At 47.1% G+C, this 25,885-nt stretch overlaps 1 protein-coding gene across 4 annotated transcripts in view; it reads right to left on the bottom strand.

The window, feature by feature from the left end:
• Positions 1 to 1,613: 1,613 nt before the first annotated feature.
• LOC109883414 (EH domain-binding protein 1-like) overlaps positions 1,614 to 25,885 on the bottom strand; it is a 105,522-nt gene continuing 81,250 nt past the window's right edge. For all 4 annotated transcript variants that reach the window (XM_031813125.1, XM_031813127.1, XM_031813126.1 and 1 more), the window contains 2 exons: positions 3,747 to 3,861; positions 1,614 to 3,488 (listed from right to left, as the gene is read on the bottom strand). In XM_031813125.1, coding sequence (XP_031668985.1) covers positions 3,398 to 3,488; positions 3,747 to 3,861 — 206 coding nt within the window. In that variant the 3' untranslated portion in view covers positions 1,614 to 3,397. The remainder of the gene's footprint in view (positions 3,489 to 3,746; positions 3,862 to 25,885) is intronic.

Raw genomic sequence — 25,885 nt, 5'->3', positions numbered from 1 at the left:
TTTTGCTAAATAAATCAAATTCATATAGGCCTAATCGCCTACTCTAAAATTAAACGATTTAAAGTTCCATATTCCGCATTTAAGTTTATTATTCCATATTTTCATTAGGAAATCCATACAATTTGTTTTATAGCATAATTCAATAAATAAACGGATAGGCCAAATCAAAGCTAATCAAACATCTATTTCATAATCAGAAAACGAGACTTTGGCCGAACCAAACATTCGGCCGTAAGTAAACACAGCGTGAAGGATATTAGAAATAAATAGTCCAAGTGTGTTTAAACAGCCGGAGTAGATAAATTACTAAATAATTACACCGTTATTTTAGACCTTCACCACATCATTTACATCACACACTCCATGCTGCCACTGTAATGCATTATTACAGTCTACCCCCCCCCCCACCACCACCACTGTAATGCATTATTACAGTCTACCCCCCCACCACCACCTCTCTCCTTCCTCCGTCAAAGCTCTGTGATTTGTTAAGGCAACAAACAAATGTCCTTCACCGACTGGGGTGTAATCGTTTGTGACCGCCATTACAGCGCGCAGCTTTATTCAACAGATTATAGCCAACCCGTGATAACTGCGGTATAATACTACCTAGAAACAAAGCGCCTTGGGGGACGTAATATGTATGGATGTACAGTCGGTCCCAAGCAGGGAACCGATCAGCAAATTAATTGGAAAGTATTAGAAAGGCCAGGGAGGAGGTCAGCTGTCAAAACCTATTTTCTTTATTTAATCGGGGATGGATGAGCGAGAGAGAGGGAGTGGTTGCTGCCTGTGACCATGGCTCCAAAACCACCACACGGTCTCCAGCTCCGCGCCTCTCCAATTCAACTCAAACCCCCTTGCCTTTTCCACTGCGTCAAAACCAGGCGAGGGAGAGCGGGACAGCATCTGTTCTCCGTACAAAGTGATTTGGGCTAATCTTCCTCAGAGGAAAAGGCTATATAGGCTACTCGGCATCGAGCTCAAAGAAAACCGGACGAAAATACTAATTTATAAACATGCATAAAGCGCAGGGGAATTCAGCAGAGCTGTATGTAATAAGCGTGGCTAAACGCGCGGCTCGCCAGTGTCTACAGTTAGACATTAAAACACTTCTGTTCATCTATTTCAACGAAAAGCACACTAGCATTTGAAAAACTTTTACAAACATCATTTACTTTTAATTTAGAAAATGTAGCCTACCACTTGCAAATGGGCAACAACTATGGCCTAACTAGGCTTACTTCGTTGTTGGAATATTTCAGAAATGTCGAATATTGCAAAACAAATGAAATTAATGCAACATTTAAAAACGATTTCAAACTTCACAGAAGCTAGGATGTAACAAATTAAACGAAGACAATGTCACATTATAAACAATACTAATACTATTCATTATTTGTAGGCTACAAGGAAAACATATTTTTTTAAAAGAAGACAATTCAAATATAGGCCTAAATTGTTGCTCAAACACTCATGATCCAATAGAGTACTCAATATTATATTTCAGAGATCTCCAATATTCAGAGGCCTCCGGTAAAGTTGTGTACGAGAGAGCTAGTAGCCTAGTCTATTCTACAGAGCTCCAAAAACACATCACCAAACACCTGCAATGGAGTATGAAAGTTTCGGACTTTATTGAAGACTTGTGTTATTGACAGTGGAATAAATAATCACACAGGTAAATGTTCACACGTTTCAGACAGCAGCTGCATTCGGATGTAGTGGAACCGATAGAAATATAACTACTAGAATGATCTGATGGGCTATATGGCCTTTCTGATAATTACATTTCTATTGTTGGAACCAGGAGATCGAAGCACAAATAAAAGCAACACATGATCTCTTCTTCAGTATGTGTACAATAAATATAAACAAAACGCCCTTTTGATTAAAATGCAAGAAATGCAAGAATATGACATGGTTGTGTCGTGTTGCTGGTTCACTAATAACACGTATTAGCCCGTAGAATATGACATGGTTGTGTCGTGTTGCTGGTTCACTAATAACACGTATAGCCCGTCGAATTCCTACTACCGACTATAAGACGGCAATTAAATAAAAGTTATTCTGCTTTCTTTGCTTTCAACTGCTTTGCGGAATTGATCCGGGAAAAAAAAAGTTTTTTTGTATGCCGTTGTCAGAGCGGTGATGAAATATACAAAATGTTGGACACGACCCCCGCCTCAGCTCTGCTCCTTACCCCTCTACTCTTCCTCCGTCCCTCCCCCTTATCCCCCCCCCCCCCCTCTCCTTATCACCGAGCCAGCTCTTCTTCTGAAATGTTTGGTTAACCGCATTCAAGCGAAAAAAAAAAAATCATAACAGTTTTTCGGTTTATGAACTGCATCTTGAGATATTACCGTTAAAAACATTACACACAGTCAAGTAATAAACATAGCTTGAAAATACTGATATCGTGAATTATACTCTTTTTTTTGTTTGTTTTTAAAGTCCAACTGAAACAATAGACATCAGTATAATATCATTGGCTATCATCACCAACGTCCGCAATAAAACAACTCGTGCTGTACCTCAGAACCACTATAAAGGAATCTCTGTCTCCAAGCTCCTCAACATTGAAACATTCTGCCAAGAGAAGGCTGTGTGTGTCTGAATGAAATTCAATCCCTCCCGTGGTAGGTTTTCACTGGGCTGTAATATGCCATCATTTATATGTATATTAAATACAAGTACCTTGCTTGATAAAGCAACAACAACAACATGAAAACAATCTAGTGTGTTGTATAAGCAGGACCCATTTCCATGTCAGTATAAAGCTGGTTCAAGACATCATGGTCTCATCCTTACAGAGCCTTTACACCTCCCACATGGCTCCCTGGTTCCTATATAGTGAGGGGCTCTGGTCAAAAGTAGTGCCCTTTATATGGAATAGGGCTGCATTTAGGATGCATGCTTTTAGTTTAGCAGTAAAACCATCACAGCCCTTGACCAACAAAAACAACAACATGATTTACATTTCAGGGTTCAAATAAACTTAAAATACAGGTTTCTCAAATAGTCAATATAATAATAATAATTATAATAATGTCAATATAATGGTATATTAATAACAATATGTCAATATAATCATTATTATAATTATAATAATGTCAAGAAATGGTATATTAAAACAATATGTCAATATAATGGTATATTATTAATAATAATTACAATAATAATAGTCAATATAATAATAATACAATTCTTGTATCGATCAAACAAATATTATAGTCTGTATCTGTGTCCCAAAAGGCACTCTATTCCCTATATAGTGCACTATGTTGCCCTGGTCAAAGTAATATATAGGACATAGGGTGTCATTTGGGACGAAGACTATATATATGTGTGTGTGTGTGTGTGTGTGTTTGTGTGTGTGTGTGAAATGAAATGACAATCATTGAAGGACACACTTCTCTTCCTTCTTGGCCATCTTGCCTTTGTTCTGCTCTAGGGTTCTCTCCAGGTGTTCATCTTCCTCCTCCGCCCTGCGGAACACAGCCAGGTCAAAGGTTAGAGGTCAGGGGTTAGAGAGCAGGAGGTCACATGATACAGGAGGGAGACAGGTAGAGGGACAGCAGACACAGGACTGTACACAGAGGCTGGGTGCCATGGCAACGGTCGCCATGCCACCTGTGAATGGAGCGGCTGCGCACCAGGAGAGCAGATTTGACCTTTAACCCCCTGCAGCATGTCACCCTATTGGTTGATATCAGTCTCTCTTTATGGTTGTGTGTGAGACGTACTGTTTCTCCTGTGCATCGAGGTCTCTGACCAGCGCGTCTCGTTTGTTGACCAGTATGACCAGTTCATCCAGCAGCAGCTGCTCTCTTCTCTTCTGAGCCTCTGTCTTCTGCCAGTCTGGAGAGGAGAGAGAAGATTAGCACCTACTACAGTACTACTACAGTACTGATCTACCACTACTACCACCACTGATACTACTACTACTACCACCACTAATACTGATACTACTACCACTGATACTACTACTACTACCATACTACTACAGTACTACTACAGTACTACTACAGTACTGATCTACCACTACTACCACCACTGATACTACTACTACTACCACCACTAATACTGATACTACTACCACTGATACTACTACTACTACCAATACTACTACAGTACTACTACTACAGTACTGATCTACCACTCCTACCACCACTGATACTACTACTACTACCACCACTAATACTGATACTATTACCACTGATACTACTACTACTACCAATACTACCACCACTACTACTGATACTACTACCACTACGACCACCACCACTACTACTACTACTACGACTATTGATACTACAACCACTAATACTACTGATACTACCACCACCACTACTACCACTAATACTGATACTACCACCACCACTACTACCACTAATACTGATACTACCACCACCACTACTACCACTAATACTGATACTACCACCACCACTACTACTGATACTACCACCACCACTACTACCACCACCACTAATACTGATACTACCACCACCACCACTAATACTGATACTACTACTACCACCACTACTACTGATACTACCACCACTAATACTGATACTACCACCACCACCACTACCACTAATACTGATACTACTACCACCACCACCACCACTACTACCACCACTAAAACTACTACCACCACCACCACCACTAATACTGATACTACCACCACTAATACTGATACTACCACCACCACTACTACCACCACCACTAATACTACTACCACCACCACCACTACTACTACTACCACCACTAATACTGATACTACTACCACCACCACCACTAATACTATTACCACCACCACCACTAATACTATTACCACCACCACCACTAATACTACTACCACCACCACCACTAATACCATTACCACCACTAATACTACTACCACCACCACCACTACTACTACTACCACCACTAATACTGATACTACTACCACCACCACCACTACTACTAATACTGATACCACCACCACCACTACTACTACTACCACCACTAATACTGATACTACTACTACCACCACCACTAATACTGATACTACCACCACCACCACCACTACTACCACCACCACTACTAATACTGATACTACTACTACCACTACTACCACCACTAATACTGATACTACCACCACCACTAATACTGATACTACCACCACCACTAATACTACCACCACCACTAATACTGATACTACTACCACCACCACTAATACTGATACTACCACCACCACCACTAATACTGATACTACCACCATCACTAATACTGATACTACCACCACTACTAACACTGATACTACCACCACCACTAATACTGATACTACCACCACTAATACTGATACTACCACTACTGATACTACCACCACCACTAATACTGATACTACCACCATCACTACCACAACCACTGATACTACTACTACTGATACTGCTACTACCACAACCACTGATACTACTACTGATACCACTACTACTACCACCATCACTACTACTGTTACCACTACCACCACCACTACCACAACCACTGATACTACTACCACAACCACTGATACTACTACTACAACCACTGATACTACTACTACAACCACTGATACTACTACTACAACCACTGATACTACTACTACAACCACTGATACTACTACTTACTCTAACACTAATACTACCACCACCACTACTAATACTGATACTACCACTACTGATACTACCACCACTACCACTAATACTGATACTACCACCACCACTAATACTGATACTACCACTACTGATACTACCACCACCACTAATACTGATACTACCACCACCACCACTAATACTGATACTACCACCACCACTAATACTGATACTAGCACTACTGATACTACCACCACCACCACTAATACTAATACTGATACTACCACCACCACTAATACTGATACTACCACCACCACTAATACTGATACTACCACCACTACTGCTACTACCACCACCACTAATACTGATACTACCACTACTGATACTACCACCACCACTAATACTGATACTACCACCATCACTACCACTACTACTGATACTACTACTGATACTACTACTACCACAACCACTGATACTACTACTACCACAACCACCGATACTACTACTACTGCTACTACCACAACCACTGATACTACTACTGATACCACTACTACTACCACCACCATCACTACTACTGATACCACTACCACAACCACTGATACTACTACTACAACCACTGATACTACTACTACTACTGATACTACCACCACCACTACTACTGCCACTGATACTACTACTACTACTGATACTACTACTACTACTGATACTACTACTACTACTGATAATACTATTACTGATACTACCACCACCACTACTACTGCCACTGATACTACTACTACTGATACTACTACTGATACTACTGATACTGATACTACTACTACTACTGATAATACTACTACTGATACTACCACCATCACTACTACTGCCACTGATACTACTACTACTGATACTACTACTACTACTGATACTGATACTACTACTACTGATACTACTACTACTACTGATACTGATACTACTACTGATACTACTACTACTGATACTACTACTACTACTGATACTACTACTACTACTACTGATACTACTACTACTGATACTACTACTACTGATACTACTGATACTACTACTACTACTGATACTACTACTACTACTGATACTGATACTACTACTGATACTGATACTACTACTGATACTACTAATACTACTACTACTAATGATACTGATACTACTACTGATACTACTACTACTGATACTACTACTGATACTGATACTACTACTACTGATACCACCACCACTACTACAACAGTATTCATGTCTCATCTTCCTGTCTCTCTCACATTTCCAAGTGTCTAAATAAAAGTCCAAATAGCAACAGCGAATAGAGAAGAACAAAAGGCTTAACTACAATGAATAAATCACACAGGTTCCCTGACTCCTCCCCTCCAGTTCACCTAGCTAGCAGCTCCCAGGCCAACCAGGAAGGGGCCCACAGGGGCCAGATGCGACCCCGTTCCAATCCTCTCTCCCTGCCTCCCCCTGGGGGAACCGTGTCCGCGGGAGAGCCCTCTCTCTGGGGCTCAGATATCCGCCTTCCTGGTGTGTGGCACCACCGGCTTCAGATCCACCCAACACCAGGGTAGATAGATACAACCCCCTAACCCCATCATATCTGCAGATATACCAAACACCAGGGTAGATAGATACATACCCCTAACCCCATCATATCTGCAGATATACCAAACACCAGGGTAGATAGATACATACCCCTAACCCCATCATATCTGCAGATATACCAAACACCAGGGTAGATAGATACAAACCCCTAACCCCATCATATCTGCAGATCCACCCAACACCAGGGTAGATAGATACAAACCCCTAACTCCATCATATCTGTAGATATACCAAACACCAGGGTAGATAGAGACAAACCCCTAACCCCATCATATCTGCAGATATACCAAACACCAGGGTAGATAGAGACAAACCCCTAACCCCATCATATCTGCAGATATACCTAACACCAGGGTAGATATATTAATCCCACCATGCTTCTCAGAGTTGGAGTGCTGACATAGGATCAGTTTAGCCTTTTAAATCATAATGAATAAGAGGAGGGTCCTAGATCAGCACTCCTACTCAGAGAAGCTTTGTGAATATGTGCTACCACAGATAAACTCTCTTGAGGAGAGAACATGTCTCGTATTATAAAAAATAATAATATATATATACTTCAGTCCCATGAATCACACAGTTAGGGCCGGGAAAAACACACACAAAAAAGTTGCATTCTGGGGCCAAACACTGAAATGTGCAGGTAGAAATGTTTGTGTTGCAGTGGGTGGTGTTGGCCCTCTAACAGTTAGTCGTCAGAGAGTTCTACAGCGGGTCATGTGACACATCTGGTTCAACACCTTTACATCCATTCATATTTAAACACCTATTGATTTGAGAAGAAAAGGAATGTTGGAAAATGTCAGTCACTAAAATAAGTGCGCTGCATGCTTTATTAAAAAAATATATATTTCCCCTCTGGTTCGTCAAGTTGCACCGGCCTGTCATGTGTGTGAGTGAGTGTTTGTGTGTGTGTGTGGTGTGCGCTCCATGCTGGGCCCAGTGTGTTTGTCCCCCTGTACGGTCTTGCTCTCTCTTCATTGGTCCAGCCACTCTTTGAAGTCGACCACAGAGCGAAATGAGCACAGTCCCATTATCTGACCCGCTACTCTCTCGCTCTGTTTCGCTCTCTTTCTTTCTCTTCTTCTGACCGTTTCTCTCTCTCAGGCACTAAACTACTCTCCTCTTCAGAGAGGTTGGTCAGTAGTGTTTACCAGGTACTAATACCAATATGCCAAACATGGTTTTGATGTTTAAATTAAAGACCAGTGAAATGTCAAAAGGAGAAGACTACTCACTAAACTCACACAATGTGATGGGAAGTTGTCAGCTTCAAATATATACTTATTACAAATAGAAAAGGTTATTCCTCCTTTTCCATACCTCCACTATCCCACAATTCCCCTGCACAAAGGCCTGCCCACAGAGGGGGAAAAAGTATCCAAAACGGAGGTATAACAAAAAACATCCCTCCTTTTCTGTCCCTCCCTCTCAACTGCTCTCTCTCTCTTTTCTACTTCCTCTCCCCTACTCTCCCTACTCTCCCTCCCTCCCTCCCTCCCTCCCTCCCTCCCTCCCTCCCTCCCTCCCTCCCTCCCTCCCTCCCTCCCTCCCTCCCTCCCTCCCTCCCTCTTCCCCCTCCCTCTCTCTTCCCGCTCCCTCCCTCTTTCACCTCCCTCCCTCTTTCACCTCCCCTCTTCTTTACCCAAGAAGCCAAAGTTTCAACCCGCCAGGGGGATGCGGAAGCATGGAGCTGTCAATCAAAGCAGTGGTAGGTCCCGCCCCCCTCATTAGAAAGGTAAACAATAGAGGGACGATGACAGACATGGCCGCGCAAACGAGAGGGTAGAGAACAGGGGTGAGTGTCTATGTGTGCGAGAGAAAGTTTGTGTGTGTGTGTGTGTGTGTATGAGAAAGAGAGTGAGTGTGAGTGAGAGTGTGTGTAACCAGAAACCTGCGGTTAAAAACACCCCGCAGCCACTCAAGGAAGTTACCCCCTCCCTACTTCCAACCCCGAAAGAGGGAGGAGTGAGAGAAAGCCAGTGTTCACACACACTCTCTCTCTTTCTCTCTCTTGTTTCACCCTCTCCCTCTCGTTTCACCCTCTCCCTCTCGTTTCACCCTCTCTCGCTCTCGTTTCACCCTCTCTCGCTCTCGTTTCACCCTCTCTCTCTTTTGTTTCACCCCTCTCTCTCGTTTCACCCTCTCCCTCTCGTTTCACCCTCTCTCGCTCTCGTTCCACCCTCTCTCTATCTCTCGTTTCACCCTCTCTCGCTCTCGTTTCACCCTCTCTCACTCTTCTGTTTCATCCTCTCCCGCTCTTGTTTCACCCTATCTCTCGCTCTTCTGTTTCACCCTCTCTCGCTCTTCTGTTTCACCCTCTCTCGCTCTTCTGTTTCACCCCCTCTCTCTCTTCTGTTTCACCCTCTCTCACTCCACCCTCTCTCTCTTGTCTCACCCTCTCTCTCGTTTCACCCTCTTTCTCTCTTGTTTCACCTTCACCCTCTCCCGCTCTTGTTTCACCCTCTCTCTCTTGTTTACCCTATCTCTCTCGTTTCACCCTCTCTCTCTTGTGTCACCCTCTCTATATTTCACCGCTCGCTTGCTCTTGTTTCACCCTCTCTCTTGTCTTACCTTTTCTCTCTCTCTTGTTTCACCCTCTCTCTTTCACCCTCTCTCTCGCTATTGTTTAACCCTCTCTCTCGCTCTTGTTTCACCCTCTCTCGCTCTCGTTTCACCCTCTCTCGCTCTCGTTTCACCCTCTCTCTCTTTTGTTTCACCCCTCTCTCTCGTTTCACCCTCTCCCTCTCGTTTCACCCTCTCTCGCTCTCGTTCCACCCTCTCTCTATCTCTCGTTTCACCCTCTCTCGATCTCGTTTCACCCTCTCTCACTCTTCTGTTTCATCCTCTCCCGCTCTTGTTTCACCCTCTCTCTCGCTCTCGTTTCACCCTCACCCTCTCACTCGTTTCATCCTTTCTCTCTCTTGTTTCACCCTCTCTCTCGCTCTTCTGTTTCACCCTCTCTCGCTCTTCTGTTTCACCCCCTCTCTCTCTTCTGTTTCACCCTCTCTCACTCCACCCTCTCTCTCTTGTCTCACCCTCTCTCTCGTTTCACCCTCTTTCTCTCTTGTTTCACCCTCTCCCTCTCTCGTTTCACCCTCTCTCTCTTGTTTACCCTCTCTCTCTCGTTTCACCCTCTCTCTCTTGTTTCACCCTCTCTATTTCACCCTCTCTCTTCTGTTTCACCCGCTCGCTTGCTCTTGTTTCACCCTCTCTCTTGTCTTACCTTTTCTCTCTCTCTTGTTTCACCCTCTCTCTCTCTTGTTTCACCCTCTCTCTTTCACCCTCTCTTTTCTGTTTCACCCTCTCTCGCTATTGTTTAACCCTCTCTCTCGCTCTTGTTTCACCCTCTCTCTTGTCTTACCCTCTATCTCTCTCTTGTTCACTCTCTCTCGCTCTTGTTTCACCCTCTCTCACTCTTCTGTTTCACCCTATCTCTCTCGTTTCACCCTCTCTCGCTCTTCTGTTTCACCCGCTCTCTCGCTCTTCGGTTTCACCCTCTCTCTCTTGTTTTGCCCTCTCTCTCTTCTGTTGCACCCTCTTTCTCTCTCGTTTCACCCTCTCTCCCTCTTGTTTCTCTCTCTCTCTCTCTTGTTTCACCCTCTCTCTCTCTTGTTTCACCCTCTCTCTCTCTTGTTTCACCCTCTCTCTCTCGCTCTTGTTTCAACCTCTCTCGTTTCACCCTCTCTCTCTCGTTTCACCCCTTCTCTCTCTTGTTTCACCCTCTCTCTCTCTTGTTTCAACCTCTCTCTTGCTCTTCTGTTTCAGCCTCTGTCTCTCGTTTCACCCTCACCATCTCTCTCTTCTGTTTCACCCTCTCTCTCTCTCTCTCTTCTGTTTCACCCTCTCAACGGTAACCATGTGAATCTGCACAAGACACAGAAGAATGCGCCGGTTCAAATCCCCATGACCCCCACCCTTCCAATGCTCAATGTATTCAGGAGACCCAAACTGCTCCGAAGACCCCTTTCTCAGAGCAGGACGGGGGGAGAGTGAGTATGTTTGTGTTCTTGGCTTAAAATCTAGGTCCAACACATTTACCAACACACACATACGCACAAACTAGCATTGATGAATCCACAGATTGATAAAAAACTTTGAGAGACATTTTACAGAGTAGTCAGCGAGTGATGTCTGGAGACCTGTATTACTATTACGATCTATTACCACAGATCTCTCTTTAGTTGTGTTCTGTCGTTCGGTGGAATAGCCCCCAAGAGAGAGCTTTGGCCAGGGGCCAACTGGAGTCAGGACACAAAAGCTGAGTCGCAAATGGAAGCCTAATCCTGCCCATAGGGCGCTAATCCAAGGTAGTGCACTATGAAAGGAATAGGGTGCCATTTTGGACATTTGTAGTTACTGTGAAGTTACCTGCACCTTGTCTAGGACTAGTTACAGCTGCTTGACTAGTGGTATAGACAGCACCTTGTCTAGGACTAGTTACAGCTACTTGACTAGCTGTATAGACAGCACCTTGTCTAGGACTAGTTACAGCTGCTTGACTAGTGGTATAGACATCACCTTGTCTAGGACTAGTTACAGCTGCTTGACTAGCGGTATAGACATCACCTTAACTAGTCCTAGACACAGCTACTTGACTAGCTGTATAGACAGCACCTTGTCTAGGACTAGTTACAGCTGCTTGACTAGCGGTATAGACATCACCTTAACTAGTCCTAGACACAGCTACTTGACTAGCTGTATAGACAGCACCTTGTCTAGGACTAGTTACAGCTACTTGACTAGCTGTATAGACAGCACCTCGTCTAGGACTAGTTACAGCTGCTTGACTAGTGGTATAGACAGCACCTTGTCTAGGACTAGTTACAGCTGCTTGACTAGTGGTATAGACAGCACCTTATCTAGGACTAGTTACAGCTGCTTGACTAGCGGTATAGACATCACCTTAACTAGTCCTAGACACAGATGCTTGACTAGTTGTATAGACATCACCTTGTCTAGGACTAGTTACAGCTGCTTGACTAGTGGTATATACATCACCTTAACTAGTCCTAGTTACAGCTGCTTGACTAGTGGTATATACATCACCTTGTCTAGGACTAGTTACAGCTACTTGACTAGCTGTATAGACAGCACCTTGTCTAGGACTAGTTACAGCTGCTTGACTAGTGGTATAGACAGCACCTTGTCTAGGACTAGTTACAGCTACTTGACTAGCTGTATAGACAGCACCTCGTCTAGGACTAGTTACAGCTGCTTGACTAGCGGTATAGACATCACCTTAACTAGTCCTAGACACAGATGCTTGACTAGTTGTATAGACATCACCTTGTCTAGGACTAGTTACAGCTGCTTGACTAGTGGTATATACATCACCTTAACTAGTCCTAGACACAGCTACTTGACTAGCTGTATAGACAGCACCTTGTCTAGGACTAGTTACAGCTACTTGACTAGCTGTATAGACAGCACCTTGTCTAGGACTAGTTACAGCTGCTTGACTAGCGGTATAGACATCACCTTAACTAGTCCTAGACACAGATGCTTGACTAGTTGTATAGACATCACCTTGTCTAGGACTAGTTACAGCTGCTTGACTAGCTGTATAGACAGCACCTTGTCTAGGACTAGTTACAGCTGCTTGACTAGTGGTATAGACAGCACCTTGTCTAGGACTAGTTACAGCTGCTTGACTAGTGGTATAGACATCACCTTGTCTAGGACTAGTTACATCTACTTGACTAGCTGTATAGACAGCACCTTATCTAGGACTAGTTACAGCTGCTTGACTAGTGGTATAGACAGCACCTTGTCTAGGACTAGTTACAGCTGCTTGACTAGCGGTATAGACATCACCTTAACTAGTCCTAGACACAGCTGCTTGACTAGTTGTATAGACATCACCTTGTCTAGGACTAGTTACAGCTGCTTGACTAGTGGTATATACATCACCTTAACTAGTCCTAGTTACAGCTGCTTGACTAGTGGTATATACATCACCTTGTCTAGGACTAGTTACAGCTACTTGACTAACTGTATAGACAGCACCTTGTCTAGGACTAGTTACAGCTGCTTGACTAGTGGTATATACATCACCTTGTCTAGGACTAGTTACAGCTGCTTGACTAGTGGTATATACATCACCTTGTCTAGGACTAGTTACAGCTACTTGACTAACTGTATAGACAGCACCTTGTCTAGGACTAGTTACAGCTGCTTGACTAGTGGTATAGACAGCACCTAGTCTAGGACTAGTTACAGCTACTTAACTAGTTGTAACACTAGTAGTATATCTATTTTATACAAAGCGTGTGTAAGAGTAGGTGTTTGTGTGTGTGTCAATGTGTGTTTGTGTGTGTGTCATTGTGTTTGTGTGTCATTATCTGTGTGTGTGTCATTGTGTTTGTGTGTCATTATCTGTGTGTGTGTGTCAATATGTGTTTTTGTGTGTGTGTGTGTGTGTCATTGTGTTTGTGCGTGTGTGTGTGTGCCATCATCTGTGTGTGTGTGTGTGTGTGTGTCATTATCTGTGTGTGTGTCATTGTGTTTTTTGTGTCATTATCTGTGTGTGTGTGTGTCAATATGTGTTTTTGTGTGTGTGTGCCATAATTTGTGTGTGTGTGTGTCATTATGTGTGTGTGTGTCAATGTGTGTGTGTGTCATTATGTTTTTGTGTGTGTGTGTCATTATGTGTTTTTGTGTGTGTGTGTGTGTGTCATTGTGTGTGTGTGTGTGTTATCATCTGTGTGTGTGTGTGTGTGTGTGCATTGTGTGTGTGTGTTATCATCTGTGTGTGTGTGTGTGTCATTGTGTGTGTGTGTGTTATCATCTGTGTGTGTGTGTGTGTGTGTGTGTGTGTGTGTGTGTGTGTGTGTGTGTGTGTGCGTGCATTGTCACCCAACCCCAAGCTTATCTCCAGTTCCAGTCAACTAGCGATCCTGAAAGAGTTAGCAACATCATCACACACACACACACACACACACACACACACACACACACACACACACACTATACCTAATGAATCCAGGGCTACAGCACCGCGGCCTTAGACCTGCAACAAAGCCCAAATAGATTTACACATGGGGGGAGTAGAAGAGGGGAGGGGGAGAAAGAGAGAGAGGGAGGGGGAGAGAGAGAAAGAAAGGGAGGGGGAGAGAGAGAGAGAGGGGGGGAGTGGGAGAGAGAGAGGGGGAGGGAGGGAGAGAGGGAGGTAGAGAGAGAGAGAGAGGGGTAGATGGTGAGAGAGGGAGATGATCAGAGAGAGGGGGAGAGAGAGATGGTGAGAGAGGGAGATGATCAGAGAGAGGGAGAGGGAGATGATCAGAGAGAGGGGGAGAGAGGGAGATGATCAGAGAGAGGGGTAGATGGTGAGAGAGAGGGAGAGAGATGGTGAGAGTGAGGGGGAGATGGTGAGAGAGAGGGGGAGGGAGGGAGAGAGATGGTGAGAGAGAGGGAGAGAGAGGGGGAGGGAGGGAGAGAGATGGTGAGAGTGAGGGGGAGATGGTGAGAGAGAGGGGGAGGGAGGGAGAGAGATGGTGAGAGAGAGGGAGAGAGAGGGGGAGGGAGGGAGAGAGATGGTGAGAGTGAGGGGGGAGATGGTGAGAGAGAGGGGGAGGGAGGGAGAGAGATGGTGAGAGAGAGGGAGAGAGAGGGGGAGGGAGGGAGAGAGATGGTGAGAGAGAGGGAGAGAGAGGGGGAGGGAGGGAGAGAGATGGTGAGAGTGAGGGGGGAGATGGTGAGAGAGAGGGGGAGGGAGGGAGAGAGATGGTGAGAGAGAGGGAGAGAGATGGTGAGAGAGAGGGAGAGAGAGGGGGAAGGAGGGAGAGAGATGGTGAGAGAGAGGGAGAGAGATGGTGAGAGAGAGGGAGAGAGAGGGGAGGGAGGGAGGGAGAGAGAGGGAGAGAGATGGTGAGAGGGAGGGAGAGAGATGGTGAGAGAGAGGGAGAGAGAGGGGGAGGGAGGGAGAGAGATGGTGAGAGAGATGGTGAGAGAGAGGGAGAGAGAGGGGGAGGGAGGGAGAGAGATGGTGAGAGAGAGGGGGAGGGAGGGAGAGAGAGAGGGAGAGAGAGGGGGAGAGAGGGAGAGAGATGGTGAGAGAGAGGGAGAGAGAGGGAGAGAGAGGAGGAGGGAGGGAGAGAGTTGCAGAGGAGGGGGGATAAACTACTGCATAGGATTACATATTGATTTTCAACATATAAAAAGCTTATCATATCAAACCGTAACAAGAAAAGTGTGGGACCTGGCTCTGCATAAATCCCTTCAGAGACCAGGAGCAGACACTTCACAACACACACCCTCCGAGCCACGTCACACGCTGTGTACGGAGAGGGGAGAGAAAGGTGTGTGTGTGTGTGTGTGTGTGTGGTTTGTGTGGTGTGAGTGTGTAAGTGTGTGTGTAAACAGTAAACAGATAAAGAGAGCACAGTAGATCAATTTGGTTGCAAGGAGATGAGACCGTGGATTACAGATGGTGTTCGTAAGACTGTGTCTGTAAGCACGTTTGTGTGTGTACGTACCATTATGTGTGTGTGTGTGTTTGGTGTGAGGGAGCTGAGAGCCTGGTATACAGATGGTATTTTCACAGCCTGGCAGCAGACCAGGCACAAGGAGGATCCCCTCTATCACCCTACATGTCTAAACACCAGGGTCTGTTTTATATACCCTCCCTCTTTCCTTCTCCTCCTCCTCCTCTCTCTCCTTCTCCTTCTCCCCCTCTTTCTCCCTCTCTCCTTCTCCTTCTCCTCCTCCCTCTCTTTCTCCCTCTCTCCTTCTCCTCATCCCTCTCTTTCTCCTCCTCCCTCTCCTCCTCCCTCTCTTTCTCCCTCTCTCCTTCTCCTCATCCCTCTCCTCCTCTCTCCTCCCTCTCCTCCTCTCTCTTTTTTCTCCCCTCTCTCCCTCCTCTAGGTGTTCTCTCTATCACCCAACATGTCTTTAAACACCACCAGGGTTTGTTTTATATACCCTCCCTCTCTCCTTCTTCCCCTCTTCTTCTCCTCCTCCCTCTCCTTCTCCCCCCTCTCCTTCTCCTCCTCCTTCTCCTCCTCCCCCCTCTCCTTCTCCTCCCTCTCTTTATCCATCCTCTAGGTGTTCTGTGATAGGGTCCAGTCCCCTGATCTTTAGGTTCCATTCTGTTCCTGATAAAATCTTCAACTCTACTAACCACTGACAGCTCACGGCTCAATAACAGTATGGATCATAGACTGACAGATCAATAACAGTATGGATCATAGACTGACAGATCAATAACATTATGGATCATAGACTGACAGATCAATAACAGTATGGATCATAGACTGACAGATCAATAACAGTATGGATCATAGACTGACAGCTCAATAACAGTATGGATCATAGACTGACAGATCAATAACAGTATGGATCATAGACTGACAGATCAATAACAGTATGGATCATAGACTGACAGATCAATAACAGTATGGATCATAGACTGACAGATCAATAACAGTATGGATCATAGACTGACAGATCAATAACAGTATGGATCATAGACTGACAGATCAATAACAGTATGGATCATAGACTGACAGATCAATAACAGTATGGATCATAGACTGACAGATCAATAACAGTATGGATCATAGACTGACAGATCAATAACAGTATGGATCATAGACTGACAGATCAATAACAGTACAGATCATAGACTGACAGATCAATAACAGTATGGATCATAGACTGACAGCTCAATAACAGTATGGATCATAGACTGACAGATCAATAACAGTATGGATCATAGACTGACAGACCAATAACAGTATGGATCATAGACTGACAGATCAATAACAGTATGGATCATAGACTGACAGATCAATAACAGTATGGACCATAGACTGACAGCTCAATAACAGTATGGATCATAGACGGACAGATCAATAACAGTATGGATCATAGACTGGCAGATCAATAACAGTATGGATCATAGACTGACAGCTCAATAACAGTATGGATCATAGACTGACAGATCAATAACAGTATGGATCATAGACTGACAGATCAATAACAGTATGGATCATAGACTGACAGATCAATAACAGTATGGGTCATAGACTGGATGGTATGGAAGCACACATTCTCCCACTATGCTGTGAGGCATCAGAATAAGTGGATACGCTGCTGGCTATCTGTATCACTTTTAATCATGTGAGAGGGTGTGAGTGTGTGTGTGAGTGTGCGAGAGGTGTGTATGAGTGTGTGAGAGTGTGTGAGTGTGTGCATATATCTCTTCAAGTGTGTATATCTGTGTCGTTCACTGGTTTGAGTACTCCAGCACTAGCGTCTCTCTGTCATCGACTGGCATGGACGTGTGTGTGTGCGCGAGCGTGTGTGTGTGTGTGTGTCTATCTCTGCAAGTCTCTCTGTCATCGGCTGGCCAACCAAATCAGCAATTACCTGCAAGCCACGCCACGCCACGCAGCCCAGCCATCACTCAATGGACCTGGCCAACCACCAAATAACAGCGGACACACACTCTCTTCCCTCACACACACTCTTCCCTCACACACTATCTTTCTAGCAGAACTATCTGTGCCTGGCCTGTGAAAGGTAGAGCATGTTGAATATTAAGTAGATCCCCGAGGAAGGAGAAGAGGAGAGAGGAATGGAGAGAGGGCAGGAGGAGAGATTGGAGAGGAGAGAGTGGAGAGGGTGGAGAGGAGAGGGTGGAGAGGAGAGATTGGAGAGAGTGGAGAGGAGAGGGTGGAGAGAGTGGAGAGGTTGGAGAGGAGAGGTTGGAGAGGAGAGGGTGGAGAGGAGAGAGTGGAGAGGAGAGAGTGGAGAGGGTGGAGAGGAGAGGGTGGAGAGATTGGAGAGAGTGGAGAGGAGAGGGTGGAGAGAGTGGAGAGGGTGGAGAGAGTGGAGAGGGTGGAGAGGTTGGAGAGGAGGATAAGTCACACCTCTCCAGGACCATAGTCTGCCTTGTCCCACCTCTCCAGGACCATGGTCTGCCTTGTCCCACCTCTCCACCTCTCCAGGACCATGGTCTGCCTTGTCCCACCTCTCCACCTCTCCAGGACCATGGTATGGCTTGTCCCACCTCTCCAGGACCATAGTCTGCCTTATCCCACCTCTCCAGGACCATGGTCTGCCTTGTCCCACCTCTCCACCTCTCCAGGACCATGGTCTGCCTTGTCCCACCTCTCCACCTCTCCAGGACCATGGTCTGCCTTATCCCACCTCTCCAGGACCATAGTCTGCCTTATCCCACCTCTCCAGGACCATGGTATGGCTTGTCCCACCTCTCCAGGACCATAGTCTGCCTTATCCCACCTCTCCAGGACCATGGTCTGCCTTGTCCCACCTCTCCACCTCTCCAGGACCATGGTCTGCCTTGTCCCACCTCTCCACCTCTCCAGGACCATGGTCTGCCTTATCCCACCTCTCCAGGACCATAGTCTGCCTTATCCCACCTCTCCAGGACCATGGTCTGGCTTGTCCCACCTCTCCAGGACCATGGTCTGGCTTGTCCCACCTCTCCAGGACCATGGTCTGGCTTGTCCGACCTCTCCACGACCATGGTCTGCCTTGTCCCACCTCTCCAGGACCATGGTCTGCCTTGTCCCACCTCTCCAGGACCATGGTCTGGCTTGTCCACCTCTCCAGGACCATGGTCTGCCTTGTCCCACCTCTCCAGGACCATGGTATGGCTTGTCCCACCTCTCCAGGACCATGGTCTGCCTTGTCCCACCTCTCCATGACCATGGTCTGCCTCCTCCCACCTCTCCAGGACCATAGTCTGCCTTGTCCCACCTCTCCAGGACCATGGCCTGCCTTGTTCCACCTCTCCAGGACCATGGTCTGCCTCCTCCCACCTCTCCAGGACCATGGTCTGCCTTGTCCCACCTCTCCAGGACCATGGTCTGCCTTGTCCCACCTCTCCAGGACCATGGTCTGCCTTGTCCCACCTCTCCACCTCTCCAGGACCATGGTCTGCCCTTATCCCACCTCTCCAGGACCATAGTCTGCCTTATCCCACCTCTCCAGGACCATGGTATGGCTTGTCCCACCTCTCCAGGACCATAGTCTGCCTTATCCCACCTCTCCAGGACCATGGTCTGCCTTGTCCCACCTCTCCACCTCTCCAGGACCACGGTCTGCCTTGTCCCACCTCTCCACCTCTCCAGGACCATGGTCTGCCTTATCCCACCTATCCAGGACCATAGTCTGCCTTATCCCACCTCTCCAGGACCATGGTCTGGCTTGTCCCACCTCTCCAGGACCATGGTCTGGCTTGTCCCACCTCTCCACCTCTCCATGACCATGGTCTGCCTCCTCCCACCTCTCCAGGACCATAGTCTGCCTTGTCCCACCTCTCCACCTCTCCAGGACCATGGTCTGCCTTGTTCCACCTCTCCAGGACCATGGTCTGCCTCCTCCCACCTCTCCAGGACCATGGTCTGCCTTGTCCCACCTCTCCAGGACCATGGTCTGCCTTGTCCCACCTCTCCACCTCTCCAGGACCATGGTCTGCCTTGTCCCACCTCTCCAGGACCATGGTCTGCCTTGTCCCACCTCTCCACCTCTCCAGGACCATGGTCTGCCTTATCCCACCTCTCCAGGACCATAGTCTGCCTTATCCCACCTCTCCAGGACCATGGTATGGCTTGTCCCACCTCTCCAGGACCATAGTCTGCCTTATCCCACCTCTCCAGGACCATGGTCTGCCTTGTCCCACCTCTCCACCTCTCCAGGACCATGGTCTGCCTTATCCCACCTCTCCAGGACCATAGTCTGCCTTATCCCACCTCTCCAGGACCATGGTCTGGCTTGTCCCACCTCTCCAGGACCATGGTCTGGCTTGTCCCACCTCTCCAGGACCATGGTCTGGCTTGTCCCACCTCTCCACGACCATGGTCTGCCTTGTCCCACCTCTCCAGGACCATGGTCTGCCTTGTCCCACCTCTCCAGGACCATGGTCTGGCTTGTCCACCTCTCCAGGACCATGGTCTGCCTTGTCCCACCTCTCCAGGACCATGGTATGGCTTGTCCCACCTCTCCAGGACCATGGTCTGCCTTGTCCCACCTCTCCATGGACCATGGTCTGCCTCCTCCCACCTCTCCAGGACCATAGTCTGCCTTGTCCCACCTCTCCACCTCTCCAGGACCATGGTCTGCCTTGTTCCACCTCTCCAGGACCATGGTCTGCCTTGTCCCACCTCTCCACCTCTCCAGGACCATGGTCTGGCTTGTCCCACCTCTCCAGGACCATGGTCTGCCTCCTCCCACCTCTCCAGGACCATGGTCTGGCTTGTCCCACCTCTCCACGACCATGGTCTGCCTTGTCCCACCTCTCCAGGACCATGGTCTGCCTTGTCCCACCTCTCCAGGACCATGGTCTGGCTTGTCCACCTCTCCAGGACCATGGTCTGCCTTGTCCCACCTCTCCAGGACCATGGTATGGCTTGTCCCACCTCTCCAGGACCATGGTCTGCCTTGTCCCACCTCTCCATGACCATGGTCTGCCTCCTCCCACCTCTCCAGGACCATAGTCTGCCTTGTCCCACCTCTCCACCTCTCCAGGACCATGGTCTGCCTTGTTCCACCTCTCCAGGACCATGGTCTGCCTTGTCCCACCTCTCCACCTCTCCAGGACCATGGTCTGGCTTGTCCCACCTCTCCAGGACCATGGTCTGCCTCCTCCCACCTCTCCAGGACCATGGTCTGCCTTGTCCCACCTCTCCAGGACCATGGTCTGCCTTGTCCCACCTCTCCACCTCTCCAGGACCATGGTCTGCATTGTCCCACCTCTCCAGGACCATTGTCTGCCTCCTCCCACCTCTCATACTCTGCTGCTCATGCACTCAATTCAGGTTTATAGGTTTAATGAGAATTTATGGGAATTGATGTAAAATATATCACTATCCACTTTAAACAATGCTACTTAATATAATGTTTATATACCCTACATTACTCATATGTAATACATGTAACACTAGCCACTTTAAACTATGCCACTTTTGTTTACATACCCTACATTACTCATCTCATATGTATATATTGTACTCGATACCATCTACTGCATCTTGCCTATGCCGCTCTGTACCATCACTCATTCATATATCCTTATGTACATATTCTTTATCCCCTTACACTGTGTATAAGACAGTAGTTTTGTGTTAGCTAGATTACTCGTTGGTTATTACTGCATTGTCGCAACTAGAAGCACAAGCATTTCGCTACACTCGCATTTAACATCTGCTAACCATGTGTATGTGACAAATACATTTGATTTGATTTGATTGCAAAGGATTCCTCCTCTCACAGTGCATAGCCTGCAAATGGCCATGAAACTCCTTTTGCGCTCTTAGAAAACAACGACTGTATGTTATTGTATCATGACGTTTTATGTCAATTATGTTTTATAGATTACTGTGCTTTCATTTTAACATCTGTGTTCCTTATCCCCATGTGACCACGTGTTGTGACCATGTGACCACGTGTTGTGACCATGTGACCACGTGTTGTGACCATGTGACCACGTGTTGTGGCCATGTGACCACATGTTGTGACCATGTGACCACGTGTTGTGACCACGTGTTGTGGCCATGTGACCACGTGTTGTGACCATGTGACCATGTGTTGTGACCATGTGGCCATGTGTTGTGACCATGTGTTGTGACCATGTGACCATGTGTTGTGACCATGTGTTGTGACCATGTGACTATGTGTTGTAACCATGTGCTCTGACCACTTGTTGTGACCATGTGATCATGTGACCACGTGTTGTGACCATGTGACCACGTGTTGTGACCACGTGTTGTGACCATGTGACCATGTGCTGTGACCATGTGACCACGTGTTGTGACCATGTGACCATGTGTTGTGACCATGTGACCATGTGCTGTGACCATGTGTTGTGACCATGTGTTGTGACCATGTGACCATGTGTTGTGACCATGTGTTGTGACCATGTGACCATGTGCCTGTGACCATGTGTTGTGACCATGTGACCATGTGTTGTGACCATGTGACCATGTGTTGTGACCATGTGACCATGTGTTGTGACCATGTGACCATGTGTTGTGACCATGTGACCATGTGCTGTGACCATGTGTTGTGACCATGTGTTGTGACCATGTGACCATGTGTTGTGACCATGTGTTGTGACCATGTGACCATGTGCTGTGACCATGTGTTGTGACCATGTGACCATGTGTTGTGACCATGTGACCATGTGTTGTGACCATGTGTTGTGACCATGTGACCATGTGTTGTGACCATGTGTTGTGACCATGTGACCATGTGCTGTGACCATGTGTTGTGACCATGTGACCATGTGTTGTGACCATGTGACCATGTGTTGTGACCATGTGACCATGTGTTGTGACCATGTGACCATGTGTTGTGACCATGTGACCATGTGTTGTGACCATGTGTTGTGACCATGTGTTGTGACCATGTGTTGTGACCATGTGACCATGTGTTGTGACCATGTGACCATGTGTTGTGACCATGTGACCATGTGTTGTGACCATGTGACCATGTGTTGTGACCATGTGCTGTGACCATGTGACCACGTGTTGTGACCATGTGACCATGTGTTGTGACCATGTGACCATGTGCTGTGACCATGTGACCATGTGTTGTGACCATGTGACCATGTGTTGTGACCATGTGACCATGTGTTGTGACCATGTGGAAAATGCACTTAGAACAATGTAATAAAATGTAAAGTTCAGAGCAGCTTTGTCAGGTGTCTTTGTCAGGTGTCTGACTGCATTACCTGTTGCTTCCCTCTCCAAATACAGAAATACAGGCTGGCTGGTGTGTGGCAGACAAGAGCAATCAACCCCTAACCAGGATGTGTTCCTACTCTCTTGCTCCTGTTCAGCTATGCATGTCTGTCTACTCCACAACACACGCACGCACACACACACGTTGCACACACAAATACACACTCCCCCCTCCTCCCTACACACACCTGCCCAGTCCCTTCCACCAACTAATTACAATTGATTTAATATGGATCAGGTTGCTTATCAGGTGGGGAAAGAAATTACCATGGCCGATGCAGAGGTGCAGGCAGGTCAACATTGAATGGAGAAATCAATTTGCATTGATTGTCAAAAGGTTCATTTTTCACAAAGAGGACACAGTGAAAGGGATTAAACTTGGGTTTCGGCTCGACAACTTTGATACCACACAATAGTGGTGCTTTTCAGCCTGTACCAGTACACACAACAACCTACCTGGATAACGTAGCTACTAGCTAGCCGGGTTTTAATCCTCCATGTCAGTCAGCAGGGCTAGATATCAAACCAGGGTGCTGATAATGGTATTCAGGCCTAGTATGGGTGTTAGATAGCACTGATCAGACAGCATCAGTCCAGTTCTCCTTGCTGAGGAGGATCCTCCTAGTAACCACCTAGCAACCTGTGGTTAGGATACTGACTGAGGAGTCTCCTCCTAGTAACCACCTAGCAACCTGTGGTTAGGATACTGACAGAGGAGGCTCCTCCCTAGTAACCACCTAGCAACCTGTGGTTAGGATCCTGACTGAGGAGGCTCCCCCTAGTAACCACCTAGCAACCTGTGGTTAGGATCCTGACTGAGGAGGTTCCTCCTAGTAACCACCTAGCAACCTGTGGTTAGGATCCTGACTGAGGAGGCTCCTCCTAGTAACCACCTAGCAACCTGTGGTTAGGATCCTGACTGAGGAGGCTCCTCCTAGTAACCACCTAGCAACCTGTGGTTAGGATACTGACAGAGGAGGATCCTCCTAGTAACCACCTAGCAACCTGTGGTTAGGATACTGACAGAGGAGGATCCTCCTAGTAACCACCTAGCAACCTGTGGTTAGGATACTGACAGAGGAGGATCCTCCTAGTAACCACCTAGCAACCTGTGGTTAGGATCCTGACTGAGGAGGCTCCTCCTAGTAACCACCCTAGCAACCTGTGGTTAGGATCCTGACAGAGGAGGTTCCTCTTAGTAACCACCTAGCAACCTGTGGTTAGGATACTGACAGAGGAGGATCCTCCTAGTAACCACCTAGCAACCTGTGGTTAGGATACTGACAGAGGAGGATCCTCCTAGTAACCACCTAGCAACCTGTGGTTAGGATCCTGACAGAGGAGGATCCTCCTAGTTACCACCTAGCAACCTGTGGTTAGGATACTGACAGAGGAGGATCCTCCTAGTTACCACCTAGCAACCTGTGGTTAGGATACTGACAGAGGAGGTTCCTCCTAGTTACCACCTAGCAACCTGTGGTTAGGATACTGACAGAGGAGGATCCTCCTAGTAACCACCTAGCAACCTGTGGTTAGGATACTGACAGAGGAGGATCCTCCTAATAACCACCTAGCAACCTGTGGTTAGGATACTGACAGAGGAGGATCCTCCTAGTTACCACCTAGCAACCTGTGGTTAGGATCCTGACTGAGGAGGCTCCTCCTAGTAACCACCTAGCAACCTGTGGTTAGGATACTGACAGAGGAGGATCCTCCTAGTTACCACCTAGCAACCTGTGGTTAGGATACTGACAGAGGAGGATCCTCCTAATTACCACCTAGCAACCTGTGGTTAGGATCCTGACAGAGGAGGATCCTCCTAGTTACCACCTAGCAACCTGTGGTTAGGATCCTGACAGAGGAGGATCCTCCTAGTTACCACCTAGCAACCTGTGGTTAGGATACTGACAGAGGAGGATCCTCCTAGTTACCACCTAGCAACCTGTGGTTAGGATCCTGACAGAGGAGGATCCTCCTAGTTACCACCTAGCAACCTGTGGTTAGGATACTGACAGAGGAGGATCCTCCTAGTTACCACCTAGCAACCTGTGGTTAGGATCCTGACAGAGGAGGATCCTCCTAGTTACCACCTAGCAACCTGTGGTTAGGATCCTGACTGCAAGGCAGCACTACTATTCAGAGCAGGAGAGAAATGTGTTGAATCCAAACTAATGGAATAATAGACAGTGTACCAGTAGATAGCAGTAAAATCACCACCCATAAAGGTACAGGTGATGTATTTGAAGTATTTCTCCCCATTTCCACTTTCCTACTTAAACATACCCCCCCCTCTCTAATAGTCTCCCCCCCCTCTCTCTAATAGTCTCCCCCCTCTCTAATCGTCTCTCCCCCCTCTCTAATAGTCTCCCCCCCTCTCTAATCATCTCTTTCCTCCCCCCCTCTCTAATCATCTCTTCCCTCCCCCCCTCTCTAATCGTCTCTCCCCCCTCTCTAATCATCTCTTCCCCCCCCCCCCTCTAATCGTCTCTCCCCCCTCTCTAATAATCTCTTCCCCCCCCCCTCTCTAATAATCTCTTCCCTCCCCCCTCTCTAATCATCTCTTCCCTCCCCCCCTCTCTAATCATCTCTTCCCCCCCCTCTCTAATCGTCTCTCCCCCCTCTCTAATCGTCTCCCCCCTCTCTAATCATCTCTCCCCCCCTCTCTAATCGTCTCTTCCCTCCCCCTCCCTCCCTCTCTAATCATCTCTTCCCTCCCCCTTCCACCCCCCCTCTCTAATCGTCTCCCCCCCAACCCTCTCTAATCGTCTCCCCCCCTCTCTAATCGTCTCTCCCCCAAACCTCTCTAATCGTCTCCCCCCCTCTCTAATCGTCTCTCCCCCAACCCTCTCTAATCGTATCCCCCCCTCTCTCTAATCGTCTCCCCCCCTCTCTAATCGTCTCTTCCCTCCCCCTCTCTAAACGTCTCTCCCCCAACCCTCTCTAATCGTC

The sequence above is a fragment of the Oncorhynchus kisutch genome, unplaced genomic scaffold (assembly GCF_002021735.2).
Source record: "Oncorhynchus kisutch isolate 150728-3 unplaced genomic scaffold, Okis_V2 Okis04b-Okis11a_hom, whole genome shotgun sequence".
In the NCBI taxonomy this organism is placed as follows: Eukaryota; Metazoa; Chordata; class Actinopteri; order Salmoniformes; family Salmonidae; genus Oncorhynchus; species Oncorhynchus kisutch.
The sequence above is the reverse complement of the archived record's forward strand: the minus strand, read 5'-3'. Positions and strand labels throughout refer to the sequence as shown.